Below are 18,895 nucleotides of genomic sequence, written 5' to 3' on the forward strand. Positions count from 1 at the left end.
CCCCCTCTCCTTGATTGCCGATTGCAGGTGTGGCCAGAGCATGGCCGCACGCCTGCTCCGGATTTTTGGAGATATTTTGTTTTGTTTTGTTTTGTTTTTATATATATATACAGATATATGCATATACATATACACCTTTATATCATACATATACATACACATATACATATACCTATTTATATACACTTATACATGTATATATACCTATTCATATACACTTGAGTTTTTAATAGTATAAAATCCCCAATTTTTTATACAAATTTCTGATATTTTTTCTATATACCTTATATCATGAAATTTCAACAATATCTGATATATTATTATTATTTATTTTAAACTATATGCAATGCATTTAACTATGATTATGTCACACCATTTATAATTAAACTATATACCAATCAATTTATTCACAATATGATTATACCTTACATACATATATAAACACTATTTATATGATTTCATACTATGATTCAAACTAAATAAATTTATACTTACCCTAATAATTTCTTTAGGGTCTCAAAACATTTCGATTTATTATTTACGATGACTTAGGGTATTACAGTACATGTCTTGGCCATCTGTTGCATCTATTCTTGGACCATGATTGTTACTCAAAGACTATGATGGAGTAAACTATGTGTTCAGAATAAATGTCAACTTTTTCTTGGAAGAATCATTTAACCATGCAGATTATATGCGATTGCTGGTAGTGATTCAAATTCATTAGGCACAAAATGTTTGCACAGTACATTTTCCTCATTTACAATGGAATAAAGTGAACCGTCCTAAGAATCATGTTCCTACCTTTTACTGTATAGTTATGTCTCAGAAACAAAGAGAAGGCAAGCCATTCCATCACAAGTGCAGCATCATATATTGGCAGGGATAAAAATTTCTCAAGTGGGATTATGAGAATTTAAAAGAGGTTAATGTGTAATTTATATATGTAATTTGTGTATTATATATATATACCCGTGCGTGAGCTTGGGAAGCAAGCATTCAACAGTGCCATGTCTCTCTGAAATTTGATGAGATAAAGAGAAAGAGGGCTCGGGAGAGATGCAGAGGGCTTGGGCTAAGCATGAAGAGCAAGAGAGAGACCAAGAATGAGAGATCGTGAGAGAGCTTGGCTAGCCAATGGCTGGCCGAAAATGCTGGCATGAGGCAATGGCTACCACTTGTAGCGGCGGCCATGGCTGATGCGACGCATAGCAGAGTAGTAGGGTAACTAAAGGCGGACTGGTGGCTCGGGGTGGTAGAAGGCGGAAGCGGCGAACGGCCATGGCAGCAACGGGTCGGCTGCACGCATGGGACCTGCTGGTTACGGGTGGCTGCGAGGGAGATGATCGGCGATAGCGGTCGCGCAGTGACAGAAGCGGCCAAGGCAAGCGGCAACGGTTGGAGCTGGGCGAAAGAGGGCGGCCGCTGGTGCGCACGTAGGGGGCAGGCACGATAAATAAGACGAAATGAGGTCAAAGATGAAGAGAAAAGAAAAAAAATAAAGAAAATAGAAAATAAAGAAAAATTTGGAAAATGGAGAAAAATATGAAAAAATAGCTAAAAATTCTAGAAAATTGAGGGAAAAATTTTGGAAATGAATTTAAGGCTCGAGGAGCGTGCCGAAAATGAAGTTTTAAGTGCAAGGTAGCATCCCATGAGGCCACGCCGGTGTGGGCGGTTGGTTGCTAAGAATAATTCCATAATGAGAGCATCCGAGAAGAGATGAGATGCCCTTTCTTTCCCCATATTACACATTAATGAGAAGCCTATAGCAGTAAAATGTAGTTGATATGTACTTCATCCAGGCCATACAAGATGGCACCTTGTGCACGTAGAAGCCTCCCGTCAAGACAAAGGCCAGCATTGTGACAGTTGCCACAGTCGAAGCCTGCTTCGCGTCCATGATCAACGCGCCCAGAGCCAGCCCGAGGCCTTGAGAGGCGAGCACATAGCCTAACAAAACCATTAGAGTTAAAAGAAAAGTACCCAACTCGGGCTTTAGACCAGTCATCCAGTAAGTTATGGCAATGAATACCGTGGGGAGAATGAGCTCCATGGGCAAGTCCCCAACTATTCGAGCCATGAAATAGGAGGAAAGAGTGTACATCCCTGAAGCTCTTTCCTTGGCAACGATGGCTCGTTCTTGTGGGAAGGCGAAGACGGCATTGAAGGACGAAAGGACCCCCCAGAAGATTGAAATAAAGAAGAGGAGGCCCAAATGGTCCTGAATGTCCCTCATGTCAGAATGCCACCACATAAAGCCTGCTAACACTGAGGCTGCTACAACTTGGAAGACTCTGAGAGAGCTGAAAGCTTCGTGCCTTCGCTCTTTGAGGCTTCTTTGGAGGAGGATGCTGAATTGGTTAAGCTAAGTGGAGATGCTGCTACTGATTGTGATCAGGCTTCTTCTTTCGCAATAATGTTGGTGTTTTGCAGGTGTTGTTGCTGTTGCTGTAGCTACTGATAATGATGATGATGATGGGTTGTTGATCATGCAGGCTGCTTTCACCTTTGGAGCTAGCAGATTGTTGTAGGAGGCTACGAGGGACTGTTTTACGTTCGGTTTCTCTCTCCACTTAACCCATCAATGTGACACACCCCTGCATATATATGATATAAGAGTGAGTTCACTTAATCTCGTAAACTTAAATAATACCTGATCATTGGATTAAACAGATCTTTACAACATTAAATTCAATTAACTAACAGCTCACAAAGTCATCCAATACCTGCAAGTTCTTCATATATGTAAAATAAAAAAAAATTATTATTGATTATTGAACAAATTTTTGAGACACACCCAGACTGCACTACAGAATGGTAATTATGGTAATTAATAGCTCACAAATTAAATTATATTCATGTGTAGCTCCTCAATTTACATAAACATTATATATATACGTATGTACTTACAATTGTCTAAAAAAAAAAAAGAAAAAAACAATCATGTCATCCAGAAACAAGAAAACCTATATCAATGGAATTGCCCTTAATTAATCTATTGATCAAACTAAAATATAAAAAGCATCAAAGTTACAAACAATTAGATAATGCAAACCCACCCCATTTTCAAAGATTAAGCTAGTTATAAGCCATGTCGGCCAATGGTCAGTTTGACCAGTCCACTAACTAGCTTGCTAGAGACCATAAGGAGTTGAAGCTTGGGGGAGAGAGAGAGAGAGAAAGTAAAGCTGCCCGCATTGTTGATGGTAAGGTGGGAGTCCGCTACTCTAATGGAGGGGGTGGCGGTGGTGATGGTGATGAAGTCGGCCACCAAAACCACATCCACATCCATCCCACCATCACCATCTTAATTAATTATTTTGAATACAAACTTCTTTTTTTATTTTTAATATTTAAATGACAGTGTTATTTAAACACATAATTTTTAATATTGTGTGACATTTGAATAATGCGTGTAAAAGTTATTTATAATGAGTATACTTCTTAACATTGATTACTCACCTTAATATTGATGCCATCAATATTAAGAAATGTATTTATAATAAATAATTCTCCTCTAAATGTCACATAAAATAAAATATAAAATAGATGTGTTTAAATAACATTATGGAGATTCAAATGCCTCTTGGTTCATTTGGGTGGGGGGGATAAGATGGGCATTGGCATGCAAAGCATCCAGACATTTGGAAATCTTCAAAAACATTTGATCTTTGAAATTTTGAAAAAGGTAATAATGAAAAGCAAAGGGCAATAAGAGAGCTAGCAAAAAGAAAAAACACACTTTCAAACCATGTGGTTGGACAAATGGTTCATTCTATTCAACAGGTCAAGTGTCTTCATGAATAACTATATATATATATATATATGCGTGTGTGTGCGCGCGCCTTATTTCACTTTTTTTTTTCATAAAAATAAAAAGAATTTTATTCCACCATTAATTCTTTACACTCCTGTTGCCCTATTCTCATCTCATTTAAGCAAAATCCATCAGTCAAAAGGCCCCCCAAGTCATCATTTCACCTAGAAAGAAATCCTAATGCATGTTGTTCCCAATATCTTCTTAATTTCAATTGTGACAGCAGCAAAACTACTTTAACTAAAATGCATTATGGGAAACCTACCAATTAATGTTGACTCCCCGCTACAAACAAAAGCAAACAATAAATAATGTGGCACATCTATTGCTAATTAAACATTAACAGTCATTTATATTTAAATAAGGTGGCCAGACCCGGATAACCTTGACCATATAAAACACACTCAACCCCCCATAACAAGTGTATATACGTATACATAAGATATATGACCAAATTCATATTTTCTCATCCTAAATTTTAAATTTAACCTATTGAATACTTAGCTTTTATAATTTACACTTATTGACTAAAAACATCACATCCAGCGACCATTGAATTACAAACTCACCAATAGATAGGTTGTGGGTCGCAGGTCGAAGCAAAAAGGACAAGGAAGAGTAGGTCGGTCATGGGTCACTAGTCAAAGCAAAGAAGAAAGGGAAAGGTGGGGCGGGCACAACTTGTAGGTTGTCGGTCAGAGCAAAAGAAGACAGGGAATAGTGGGTCGGGATCGATCGAGATGGGGACGACCGATGGGAGACACAATTCTTCCGTTTTGGTAGATGAGAGATGGGAGCAAAGAAGACGATCGAAAGCAAAGGGGAAGGTGGAATGAAGGATTGGTTTGGTCAGTTATTCTTTTATTTTTATTTTTTTTTCTGACTCACCTCAAGTTAAGTAGTCAATAAGTGTAAATTATAAATATTAAATATTTAATATGTCAAATTTAAAATTCAGGAGTGATAAGTTTTTCATGTAAAGTTAAGAGAAAAAATATAAATATTACCTAATATAAATAAATAAAGAATTATTGGACAGGAATTAGTGAAGTGGGTGTTCTTATATAAGCAAGAGCATGCCATACTATGCCATGTGATTGCATGATTTATATAAATTAAGATGGAGGGCAGGACAGGACAGGACACTAGAGAGGAGAAGGAGGCGAAGGTGGAGCTGTGACTAATGGCTAGCTAGCTTCCAACTCTTGGAGAGGAAAGTGGAGGTGTCCTACCTACTAAGAAGGAGGGGTTAGATGCATGCTGCTGCTATCTCACGCAAGCAAATTAATACCTATTTATATTATGATGCTGCCCAATAGCCTTCCAAGAATATTATTACATCAATTGCTTGCACCATGCATATTTCTTTCTTTAGTACCTAAACTTTTCTACACTTCAATTTAATTATTATTATAATAATAATAATACTCAAAAGGGGAATATTATTAATAATGCCAATTCAAGATGTCCTCCTCCTCCACTTCCCACTTCCACTTTCTGTTGTATTGTATTATTATTATACATTACTCCATTAATTAATAACTCTACATATAGCTTTTAACTGGGCATATTGGAAACAATAAGTAAGTAGTAGTATATATAGTATATAGTAGTATATATATATATATGGTGAAGTATCAAAAACTACGATTTTAACTGCAGTTTCATCCTATGTTTTTTAATTAATTGTACTTTTTTAACTTTTTATTAAAATGAAATTTAAACTCATAATTTTATATTTATTAAAAAATATTAATCACTACCCGAATAATCTTGATTTTTTTTTTTTATATAAGAACTCAACTTAGTAGACTACTACTAAGCCCCCACGGACGTAGCACAGATGGATCATAGGGTAGAAAATTGCACCCAAGTATGCAAGTTCGAGTCATGGCAGTCGCAGTGTGGGAGTTTCATCCTCTTGTGAGAGTGACTCCTTGTGGGTACTATGCATTGTGCCTCCTACTTTAGGGGTGGCTGTATACCATGATTAACCCCTCTCATATACGTGGGGCAATGTGTGAGGCCTTTAAGATGAGAGATTTTACCTTTTGTACGCAAGAACAAAAGTTTCCAGCTCTCTTACTGAGTGATCATCATGACGGTCTAAACCTGACCCACCCAGCTGGTTAGACTAAATGGGCCACTGCGTTTTTCAACTGAAAACTTGCCCATTAAATGCAAATGCAAAAACCTTTTTCCTGTCCTTCGTCCTAGTACGTACAAGGACACCTACCCTACGACTGTTTTCATTTCTTGTAAAGACCCATCAAATAATATTGCTAATCCTACTGCCTATAATACAACTATATTGTCTTCTCAGGTATCAGCTATGGTCTGCTCAAAAAATGACTTTGCTAATTTTATTGTATAACGTACATTAGAAATTAAAATAATAAAAAGAAGAGAGAGATGTGATATGAGGCTTTGCTAAGAGTTTATGTCATCCTACAATAGTGGGACAAATTTTTTTCTCTAATATTATTTGATAATACATAATATTTAGTATAGTTACAATTAGTATTGTCACTATTATTTTGTATAAAATATATTCACATTAAAGTTCTTTATAAATATAATTCCCTCATATATTTATATATTTTAAATTAATGTATAAAAATTCTAGTATTATTCTAGGACAGCTAAGCTAGCATAAACATCCTCGAGACTGAGATATAAAAAAAGACAGTTGGATCTAATCTACGTACGTGCATGTTCTACACATAATATATGTATGTATATATGTATAATGAGAGAGAGAGAGAAATTAAATCTTACGTACGTACCATTGGCAAGATCAAGCAGGAAATCAGCTGGATTCATGGGAAAAAAGGGCGAGAAACCAACCGACTCAAAGTAGGGCATGGCTTGCCTTGCCTTGTCGAAGTAGATGCAGCTCCCTTCAGACAGCACCAGCACCGAGTGGAACATCTGGTAAACCCGGCTCGACGGCTGGTGCACGGACACAACCACCGTCCGCCCCTTCTCCGCCAGCATCGCCACCACCTTGTAGGCGGCCGTCGAGTCTAGCCCCGACGTGGGTTCGTCCAGGATCAGCAGGCTTGGGTTCATGAGCAGCTCGTGCGCTATGCTCACTCTCTTCCTCTCCCCGCCCGACACCCCGCGTATGAAGGCGTTCCCTATGATTGCGTTCTCTCATTTCACCAAGCCCAGCTCCGACATCACCGATTCCGCCATGGAAATCTTGTCCTTACTGGAGAGCGTGTTTGGCAGGCGCAGGAGAGAGTAGAAAACGATCGTTTCCCGGACGGTGAGGTGAGGGTAGAGAAGGTCGTCTTGGGGGACAAAGCCGGTTCTCCGTCGACTGGTTTTCTTCAACGTCAGTTTTCTTCCGTTGGCAAGGACTGTTCCGGTGATGCCGCCGTGGAGCCTGCCAGCCAGTGCGTTCAGCAGCATCGATTTGTCACTGCCGGAAGGGCCGAGAACGGCCAGGATTTCGCCTGGGGCGACCATCCCCGTTATTCCATTCAAGATGGTTTGTTCTGTGACGGCGGGTGTAGATCTGGTGGTGACCCTACACCCGCCGGTCAACATCCTCGTGATCTTGCCTGCTCCGCGCTTCTCCTCCCCTAACTTCAACTGGTAAGAGACGTCCATGAACTGCACATAAATGACCAAAACGGAACAGGACAAGTAGGTCAACGCCTGTTTTGACTGAGCAAACTAATATGAATATATATGTACACAAGTGAAACATGGTATTAAAAAATAGAAGAAAAAAAAACAGTAATTTGAAAATGCAAGAAGTATATATAGTCTATTAAGGTATGTGTATATATGATAGGAGGAAGATATACATATATTTACTGAGTTATGTGCAGGTACTAGGTACATACCTTGAGGGTGATTGGGTAACAAGTAGAAGACACTATTGGAGCAGCCAACTGCTGGTGCTGAGGCGGCACATCACGATGATGAATACTCATCGTGGTAGGACTCTGTTCTTGGGCATTGGCAACAATAGGAGGAAGAGGAGGCTGATCTTGTTCTAGTACTAGTGCTGCATCAATGGCTGCTGGCATTATTATTATTATTATTATTATTTTGTTTTGTTGGGGAAGGAACTGGGAAAGTACTGACTGATGATCAGGGAAAGAGCAGAGAGAAAAAGAGAGATGAAGTTGTAAGTTGTTACTGATGATCATCATCAAACCAAAGATGGAGAGAGAGAGGAGGGGGAGAAGAAGGGCAAGGGATATTTGGGTAAGAGCTGCCAATGGATGCCACGTGCAACTGAAATGCCCACAGTGCATGCTGCTACGTGGCTTCTCAGGACAGAGCTTATGTGCTGGCTGTGCTAAAGCCTCCTCACTCCTCGATCCAGTAGTTTTACTTTCGCTCTACAAATATCTTATCTTATCTTTTCTTTTCTTTCCCATTTTAGAGAGAGAGATAGCAATTACTACTTTGTTGATTTGTATGTAGAGAGATGTAAAATAATAAAATAAAAAAACAAAAAAAAAAGAAAAAAAGAAAAGGGGAGCGGAACGAAATATATGCCTTTAGGTAGCGGGGTACCTTCTGGAGAGAGAGAGCGAGGGACACGCCGTGGGGTACATTAAAAACAAAGTAGAGAGAGCGAGTGGGGTTACATCGATCGTGGATGTATATTTATTATTATTATTATTATTATTATTATTATTATTATTATTATTATTATTATTATTATTATTATTATTATTATTATGATATGAGGATGAATCCATGGTCGGTCGATCCATTGTTGTTCGTGGGATCACGCATAGGCACAGGCACAGCTACAGCTACAGCTCTTTTTTTTCCAATAATAATACAATACAATTGGACTGTGTCACATAAAGAGATATCTCCCCTCGTGACCTCACAAACACAGCAGACATTCCGTAACATACAATATTACATGTACAGGGAGCCCTCCTCCTCCTCCTCCTCCTCCGTTCTGTAAATTATGTAATATGTTTGATCCTTCTTTTTTCTGATTCCTGATTTATTTATTTGTTTTTATCATAAATAAATAAATATAAATAAAGAAAAGTCCCGGAACGTGTAGTGTCCAATGCTTATGGAAGTTGCTAGCTGCCCATTCCCCTCCGCATACAGACCACCATATCAATATCCATATCCAACCTCGGAAGCACCTTTTCCACCACTCGCATCACTCCGCGCGTGTTCTCACTTTGCCCAACGTATATACTTATTGTTCCATTATTATACATCTTTAGCCTTTACAATAAATTAAGATTATGATGAGTAAATTATATCAAGTGATTTTAAGATTTTTTATCTACATATTTCCTATGATTTACCATTTTACCCTTTCATGTAAATCGTCTTCCCTGTCTTTTCCCTTTCGTCTCTCTTGTCTTTTTCTTTTCGATTTTTGACAGAACCATACTATTGGTACTTCATAGGCTACACCATGAACTACACAATATATCATAAATGATAAAAATGCTCCTTGTGTTTTACCATTTCGTTTCACTATCTTAAGGGAGGGGTATTTTAATTATACATCTTACCATTTTACGTCGTCTCACCATCTCACTTCATCACATTGGGTAAGGGGTATTTTAGACATTTTAACTATATTATATAACTCATGATATACCAATAGTATTTTTTATTTAGAAAAGACATACTTCTTCTTGTTTTTCTCAATGAATTCAGAATCATGGTTGGATTTTTAGGTTTGCTGGAGATTGATTGGTGTTAGATATTAGGTCTTTAGGTTTTTCATTTTGATTCCATTTTGGGTCCTTTCAAGACTAGATTTTAATTACATTCGATTTTTAGGTTCTTTGCAAACTAAGCTTTGATTCTTTGTTTTCAAGATTTAGACACTAAGAAAACAAAAAATTAGGGACCAAATTTTCCTAATGGATTTGCTACCAAATTGCCTGTTTTGCAAGTGAGTGACTTAGTACTACAAATTTTGTGATGGATAGTGTATCACAAGAATTAACAACAAATTTTCTTATAGATTTAGTAAATGAATTTTAGATGTTGGATTACAAACTTGGATATGAAACCGACCCAAGTGGCAGATCTAGGTCAAATCTATAAATAGGCTCTTGGGTCTAATACATGCACAAATGGGTTGAAATCAACAATCCAAAACAAAAAGCAATACAAAGATAAAGCACAATCGAAGATTAAAACCATGACCGAGTGGGTACCCCCTACTCAGTCATGTATGGTTCAATGCTTTTTGAAGGTGCCATTTGATCCGTTGAAGAATAACAACCTTTAAAACGAAACATCATTGCATAACTCAAAACAAAACCAACAAAGAATGAGCAAAACAAATGGAGATCAAGGCAATGACCCCCCCTCCCCCACTTGGTCATGAAGATCGAAAGCTATGAAGATGGTTCGTTGGTGAGCAAAAACAAAACAAATCAAACAAAGAGAAAAAGCAAAAGGCCAAAGGAAAGTAAGGAAGTCCCACCACTTGGTCATGGCTGCATGCCCTCTGCTCGTCTCATCCCAAAGCCTGATCATTTCCATCATTACCCCTGGGGGCCTCTCTTGTAGCCAACAAACCCCTCCCCCCTCCCCAAGGCATTCCTCAAACCAAATTTGGGAGTCTTTTTCCAAGACCTTCCCTGGGAGCCATAGAAATATTCAAACATTTCAAGGAATATGCTAAGAATATGTCAGGAATATGCCACAGAAGAAACGTGAGATGGTTGTCGCGTGTCCCCCTCTCCATCCTTTATAAATAAAAGGACCTCTTCCTCTCTTTGGTAAGTTCACTCTACCACTCCAAGTCCATTTCTTGCACTCAAGCACCAGAAGACTAACTTAAGTATAAGAGGGTTTGTGCGAGGGACCTCCACCTGCACCTGCAACAGATTGTTTGTCTCAACAGGTCTCTCGATCATTTCAAGGCCTCTCATTCATTTCAGAACCTCCCGGTCATTTCACAATCTCTCGGTCATCAAGAGTCTCTCGTTCATCAAAAGTCACCAGATCACTAGAAGTCACCGATTCATTAGAGCACCTGATCATTGCAACAAGACCCCGAGGTCTCCTGATCATCATTGCACAAAACTATCAAGATCACATTTCATGCACTATAAATTAATTGTTGTATTTTGACAATAACAACTGACGTTGTCTGTGAAAAATAGAACAAAAGGCCAAACAAAGACTATTATTGATGGCAAACACTAAAAGCAATCAATGAACTCTCTCCCAAGGCATAGAGACTCGCCAACCTCCATGAGACTCTCAACACCCAATATAGTATACATTGACTACTCAAGTACAAAACCTATTTAGTCAAGTATACATACTCTTTATTCGAATACACTATAGGTGTTTGGTCAATCTCATTTATTGGAACTATTTTGAGAAGATGATTATCTCCCATAATAGATTGAAAACTGAACATCAATACCAACGTGAAACCCATCAAGCATAAGAAGAGAAAGATTATATGTTAAGTAATATGATAAGTTTTGAAACAGGAGAATATCTGTCAATGATGATGATCAAAATAATGTGCTAAAAATGGTAATATGTTAGTAAAATAATCGAGTAATGTGCGTTTATCAATCGAGTAAATTATTTTTCTTAATCAAGTACAAATCCATATTTCTTGAGTAATGTAGTGATCTCTTATATTAGGTCAGGAAGTTGGTTCTTATAATCGAGTATAAAGTTCTATGTAATTGAGTAATCTTCTGAATTAAATCTTTTATTCAAATAAAAATCTTTTATACTTGAGTAATGTTCTCTTTAGATAAGCCTTTAAACAATATCAAATAGGGTATGTCATGTTAATCGAGTAAATCTTAATTGTAATCAAGTAAGCAAAAGTTGTTCTAACGGAAAACCAATATTTGTCCAATCAAGTGTTTAGTTATTACTATTCAAATTATAATGGGGTCATCATGTGGCATAATGATATCTCCTTGCTCTATTTGGCGAAGGTGATGGGCTTTTGTTTTCTTGAATCTTCATGACTAAGTTAACTTTATAGGCTTGTCTTACCATAACCTTTCTTGAGGATGAAGCACTTCCAGCCATCGTCTCTCTCGTAAAAATAACATGAATAGCTTGGTGCGTGGGCTCATTATGCATTCTCAATTTGGTTCATTAATTCACGACACTTGTCAATCTAGTGGCTATGAGTTCCATGGAATTTATAGAAAGTGTCCATGTTTCTTCATAGGGTTCGGTCAATCTTTTATCTTCCTAAAAATAACATGAATAACCTGGTAAGTGGGCTCATTATCCATTGGAGGAAATCTTCTATCTTCTTGCTGTTTACTCGTCTTTCTTGTCTTTTTGGTCTTCCTACTTTGGAGTATATAAACCTCCTTAACTTTTCTTCTCTAATTAGGCTCTTGATTTGATTCATTAATTCATGACACTTGTCAATTGAGTGGCCATAACTTCCATGGAATTTACAGAAAACATATATGTTTCTTCTCAAGGGTTGGTTAGTCTTTTTAGGAAACTTGATGAGGCTAAATTTTTATTGGCTACTAAGATAGATAATATTGGCTTTGTGAGCTGAGTATAATTTCCAAACTTAAGTTTAGGAAGGCCATTAGATTTCTTGGACTTCTCCTTTCTTTTGCTTGCCCCTTTGTTAACATCACTTTACTTTATCTTCTTGTCTCTTTTCTCGTGTTCTCCAACTATTTTCAATACCTTAACCTATAAAATATACTTGTTGGCCTGAACGAACAAATCTTCCAAAGGAAGGTTGATCTAAAGAGAGTGATTCTTGCTACGATACTGATTTTGTCCCTTGAAGCATTGCAGCAACTGCTATGCCTACAAGCAAGTCCTAAATCTCTAAGGTCGCATTTCTGAATTGGTCCACATGGGTGGGAGTTTCCTTGCCACTTTGCTAGATGCTAAGCAAGTATGTGGCATCCTTCTTTCGTTGGTTGTTAACTATGAAGACCTTAATGACCTATTTTCTCAATTGCTTAAAAGATGAAATAAACCTTTCGGTCAGATCATTGAACCAAGTATATGCATGACCAATCAAAGTCAAAGAAAAAGCTTAGCACATAATAGCGTCCTCCCAACCATGTAGATCCCCTTTTCCAACTCATAATTCTAAATATAATTGTTGCCCAGAAAAATACCTAATAGGGGAGTGAATTGGGTTTTTCAAAGAAATTAATAATTTTAACTCTTTTGAAAACTCTTAAATTTGTGATCTTAATATGTGATAATTGTAGTAAGATTAATAACAATAAAATCACACAACCACAAGGAATAAGAGAAATTTATAGAGGTTCGACTCTAAAGAGCCTAATCATTTCTCTCAAGACTTAGCTTGAGGTTCCACTAGGGAGAATCAATGCTAATTTTTAATTGGAACTAGAACAACACAAGTTTTCAATTGGAGCTAAAACCAATACTAGTTTTTAATTAGATTTAGAACCAACATATTATCCCTTGCCCAAGCAAGAACCACTAGCACACTACTAGCAAATACATTCCCCTCACACAACAAGTAAGTAAAAATAACAAACTTACAACCAGAGACAATTACAAACAAGTCACCAACGGTTGAGAATTCCACCAGCCAGCACATTTCCAACACTTCGAACCTTCTCACTCTTGTTTGAATGCTTTATCAAATTTGTTCTCCACTTTGAGCCTCCAAACTTACCCTATATATATACATCTTCCAAACACACTAACCATTAAAGAAAAGGTTAATATGAAGTTTGAAATTCAAAAAATGTTTAGGCTTTCTCAAACAATTAGAAAACATGTCTCACCTTTAATTCAAAATAAATTTACTTTTTGCATGAGAAATCAAGATTTGAGAATTCAAATATAAGGTTTTGAGACATAAATGATTAAAACAAGAAAACATATCTAAAAGCAATTCTCATTTAATTCAAAATAAATTTACTTTTTGCATGAGTAAGAGAAAACATGTCTCAAAACAATTCTCCTTTAATTCAAAATAAATTTACTTTATGCATGAGTAAGAAATGCATTTATCAAGATATAAAAAATTTAAACATAAACTTTTGACACAAATGATCAAAACAAGGAAACATGTCTAAAGACAATCCACCTTTAGTTCAAAATAAATTTACTCTTTGTACTCACTTTTAATTCAAAATAAATTTATATTTTGCATAAATAAAAAATATATTTATATCATAAAAATATTTTTCTTATCATCAAAATCATATTTACTTACGCTTGAGATTAACAATAATCAAAGAGATCCCCTTCTCCAAAGTAAGTGGTGAGTTGGGGCATTTTAAATTTAGAAGAAATGGATTTTTCCATAATCTCAAGAGAGAGGGAAATGGATCCTCCTCTTTTGTTGGTCCTCTTCTACTAGCACCATCTTTTTCTGTTCCAATAGTTGTGCAATTATCTTCTTCATATATGCGGCTTCATAGGCATTAAAGATGGATTGATTATAAGCCTCCTGCTATTTCTTGGGATGATTCCTTGGTGGGATCCTAACTTCTTCGGCAGTCATGCTCTTCACGATTTCTTGGTACTTTTCTCTATGAGGTTATGCAATCCCAACTTCATCTCAAACTACAACTATGCCAGCACTTCCTAGTCGAATTGCGTTTGAGAGGGTCTCTCGGGCACCCATCTCCTGGAGGGTCTCTAAAAAACTTTCTTGCAATCTTCTAGTGGGTCCCATGTGTTGAGTCATTCTGCCCATTTTTTTCATAGTTCTGTAAAGATGGCAATAGTGAGGCATGAGGCATTATACTTTGCAAGAAGATTACCATCTTTTAGAGAACCCTAGTGCTCTATTCATGTTGTTTTGGGAGGACTTCATACTCACATAGAGGGACAGTTCGCAGGGTAGTCTTGGAGGCCCCAAGAGCCCCCATCGAGAGAGTTTCCTAATGTTTCAGTGGGTTCAAAGGACTATTAACGTCATGTCCCTCTTTGTTTTTCTTGCTTCCCATTATTTGAGATCATGTGCAAACCATTTTAAAGGTTTTAATCTAGCCTTTTGATCAAGTTTCTACAAATGATGTTAATTATTGTCATTTAAACACAACAATATAATTTATACTAGGGAATTCATCTCTAAGTTCCAAGAATTCTACAAAAAAGAAACAATCAGATGATATAGGGCATTCCCTATACAAAAACTCTAATGTTTAATTTAGATTCTCAAACAAAATTATATAGCACTTTAGCAAGGTTGAAATGTCCCACCTAAAAGAATGGGCTCTCTTCTACTTATAGCTAAGCTAAAGGAGAAGTAATAACTATCCCTAATTTTTTGAGATTGGCATTGATTTAGTTGATCATAATATGTCGGGAGATCACAGAGATATATTTATATGTCTGTTCTATAAGAAATGCCCTGCGAAAGGGTCTTCAAGAGACTTTTATAATTCTCTCGGACTCTGGTCCTTCCCTAGAGAGGCGTCTTATTTTTCTTTGTCGGTAGGGTTGCAATCGAACCAAGCTAAGCCGAGCTTCGTTGAGCATAGGCTCAACTCGACGAGCTAGTTTCTAGACTCAAGCTTTAAAGCTCGACTCAAGCAAGACTCATTATTAGATTTGATGAATCAAGTTCAAGCTCCTGCTGGCGAGCCCGAGTAGGAAAGCTCAGGCTCATTAAAGGGGGAAAGGGTGTGCGACAACGAGGAGTCATGGAAAAAAGGGAGGAAAGTGTGCAGTGACAAGCAGCGATAGTGGACAGTGCTTCAAAGAAGTGACATCGAGTGGTGGTAGGCGAAGACAGGTTGTGCCACAAGTGGCCACAGCAGTGAACAATAGTAGCGGGCAGTGCTTTAGAGAGGAAGGGGGTGTACAACGAAGGTGAGTAATCACACACAGAGAGAGGTGTGCCAAAACAAAGGGCAGAGGGGTTGTGCAAGGACAGTAGGCAACGACAGCATAACAACCAACTTCAAAGAGGTAAAGGGTGCGCAATAATAGCGAACGACAATAGCTAGCAACAATTTAGCCTAAAATGGAGGCTTGCAGCAACAATGGTGATGGATGGTGACTGTAAGTATGGTCTCTTCTTCATTTCTTTCCTCTTCAATTCAATCTTCAATTCACAAATCACAGTTTACAACTTTTTTAGTTTTAGGTTTTCTAATTTCTAAATCAACTATTTATATGTGTTTGGCAAAACCTAATTTGGTATTTTGTTTTGCTATATATACATATATTATATTATGTTAAATAATTAAATTAATATATATAATAGTTTTAAACATATTAAATTTAATGATATTACTATAATAATTTAAAATTTAATAATTTCACGTTAAATAATATATTTATAAATTTATGAATAAATCTATTAATGAATTTATAAAAGAAACTATTTATGAATTATTTATAAACTTCTTATTCACGAGTTTTTAGTCAATAATGACTCAATTACAAATTAAATTTTAAAGTTAAAGTTAAACTCAGCTCACTTGTTTTAACAAATAAAATTGAATGATGAATCTCTTGGGAACTCTCAATGCAAAAGAGTCTCTTGAAGACTCTCATGTATATATTAAAACTAAACAAAAACAAGAGACTACAAACCGATTAAAATAAATGAGAAAAAATATTGTATTGAATTGTATAGATAATAAGATTTTGATGTATCAAAACATTTATAGAGTAAAATATAAAATAAAAAGATAAGTTTAATCAATTGAAATTAATTTTTTTTAAAAAAAAAAAGATAAATCTAATATAAACTCAAAACTTAAAACTAATAAATATAACTAAATGGATAAATATAATGAATCTGATGATTATCTTTAACAGTGTGCGCATATTACTGTGTTTCGTACAATTTTGTGTTCCAATTTAAGTTAATTGGTTGTAACCTCAAGGATACATATTCCTAAATTTATAAAATATTCTTATAAGGACTCTGACAAGATTATTATATTCAATAAGTGTCCAAAATAGGTAATTGCTTATTGTAATTTCGAAAGTGATGTGAAGAAGACATTTTCTAAAAGTACAGCTGTCCAGAAAAAGGGGGGAATAGATCGCTTTTTGTGCATGGTGGCATGGCAGAAGCATCTCCTCTCCTGCCAATCCAATGTTGCAGACTGTTTTTTGTGCAAAATATAATTCAAATTTAATTTATGGAGGCAACAGAAGAATGGACGACCTACGGCATGCGTGTGTGTGTGTGTGTGTGTCAAATGTACAATCAGAAAGATACATTGTAGTTGCAACCTGGGACTGGGAGTCAAAATGAGGCATCATTCCAAGGGCTGGCTGGCTTCTTCCATCTAATGTCGATGAAATGAAATATGCGCTAGCTGTTCACGAGTTCTTCTTGTTGAAGTATTTTTCTTGCTTCAAGGAGGGGGTTCGAGTAGTGAACTTCTTTAGCCCATATATTTTGCATTGGTGGTTGTATTGGCATCATCTCCATTCCCACCAGCTGTTTCTCTAACTCTTTCATGGCAGTTGAATCCATCAGACTACCAATCACATTCTGCCAACACACAAGGAGTACAAGCACCTCTCGTTAACCAAAACCTTCCAACAAACAAATTAGCCTTCAAATTTTGGCCAGCCATTGAATCTCTACTTACTTAATATGTTCATCCAACAAAAAATAAAGAAAAAATCTACTTTATATGGCCAATGACTTCATCAAATGCAGCAATTGCAATTATTTCCAAGAGCTAATGACCTTAGATGAACTTACCCAAAAGGTGCCGAAGCAAGCAGCATTGAAGATTACAGCCTTGACAAGGTCCTCGTCTGAGCTGCTGAGGAGAGTCTCCGAATCCACAGAAAATGAGTGTTGCTGACCTGAAGAGTCAAACAAGGATCCATAATTTTTCACAATGACTCTACCATGCTTATTCAAAATTTTCTCCAATTTATGAATTAGGGTGGGGCTGCCACAGGTGTCATCTATCCTCCTCTTTCTCTTCCTCTTCAAATCCCACAGGCTGCTTCCTCCAGGAATTCCATCTTCTAGCCTAAGCAATGTTGCTGCCCTATCATTACTTGCCCAGCTGCAACACAACGAGGAGCCATCATCTGCAGAAGCCAATGAGAATCAACATTTTTGTCTTCACAATTTTGATATCAAACATACATACGGAAGTCCCTTGCACAATTAAAAACTACCAGAAAAAGAAAAAAAAAAACAGAGATGGGAAAATTTAATAATAATTTGCATATGACCGAGATCAACATGTTGCCCTTATCACTTATTCAAAAATCTAATTGAATTGAATCATTTGACAAGATCTGTAACTAATGTGTTTAGGCAAAGCATCACAAATTCAGTTACTTAAAGTCCGCTCATAGCTTTGCAGTAGAAAGAAACCCGAGGGACATCAGCAGTAGAAAGAAAGAAAAAACGTATGGCAGCTAGAACAATACTGGACAAACCACATGGCACTAGTGATGGCGGTGGTGACATACAAGAAATTATAGAACTATAGGTTTTTGTAATGAAGTTGGAGTGGCTCTTATGGAACAACTGGCCAGTGGCCAGCAGTTAAAGAGTTATTTGGGAACAGCAACTGCGGTTCCCCTTTTGGAACCAGTTCCCATTTAATCATTTAGCAGGGCGTGTGATGCAATGATGAGAGTTCTATTTGGGGGAAATAATTTAGGAGTTTTAATTTGGAAAAAAAATTTGTTCAAAGTTCTAATTTTGTAAAAAAGTTACGATAGGTCCCATTTGTGTTCGAGTTTGGAGCCAAGTTGGGGCAAGTTTGAAGCCAAACACAAAACTTTGGTGTCTATTGCAACGCCAATTTTTTCAACTCAACAAATTTGAGGTTAAGATGCATCATACATATTCACAATCACTTTATGGTATACTCACATTCAATATTCATAAGTCAAGCATCTCATTATTACTTGACTAAAATAAAACTTTCAAATATGATGAGCACTAAATATGTTATTCAACAACAAGTCATAGCATATAGTACAAAGATACTCTAACTTGAGCATCATGATCTCTCAAAACAAGAGCACACATAAGATGAGTAAATCATATCTATGATATATATTCTATAAGAAGCTATAAAACATCATACACAATTTCTTATTGAGAATAACACACAACTAATAACTTAGGAAATGAAGATCAAATATAAA

General features: G+C 36.7%; 1 protein-coding gene and 1 pseudogene across 4 annotated transcripts in view; both read right to left on the reverse strand.

The window, feature by feature from the left end:
- Positions 1 to 18,895, reverse strand: part of LOC127808209 (CST complex subunit CTC1) — a 110,250-nt gene that overhangs the window by 66,521 nt on the left and 24,834 nt on the right. For 2 of the 4 annotated variants that reach the window (XM_052346636.1, XM_052346635.1), the window contains 2 exons: positions 17,478 to 17,818; positions 16,709 to 17,261 (listed from right to left, as the gene is read on the reverse strand). The exons of 1 other annotated variant lie outside the window; for it this stretch is intronic. In XM_052346636.1, coding sequence (XP_052202596.1) covers positions 17,079 to 17,261; positions 17,478 to 17,818 — 524 coding nt within the window. In that variant the 3' untranslated portion in view covers positions 16,709 to 17,078. Of the gene's footprint in view, positions 1 to 16,708; positions 17,262 to 17,477; positions 17,819 to 18,895 lie in introns of those variants that run through there. One more of the 4 variants, XR_008024886.1, reaches the window with a different exon arrangement.
- LOC127808549 (ABC transporter G family member 25-like) lies at positions 467 to 7,982 on the reverse strand (annotated as a pseudogene).

This window comes from Diospyros lotus, chromosome 8, assembly GCF_014633365.1.
Source record: "Diospyros lotus cultivar Yz01 chromosome 8, ASM1463336v1, whole genome shotgun sequence".
NCBI lineage: Eukaryota > Viridiplantae > Streptophyta > Magnoliopsida > Ericales > Ebenaceae > Diospyros > Diospyros lotus.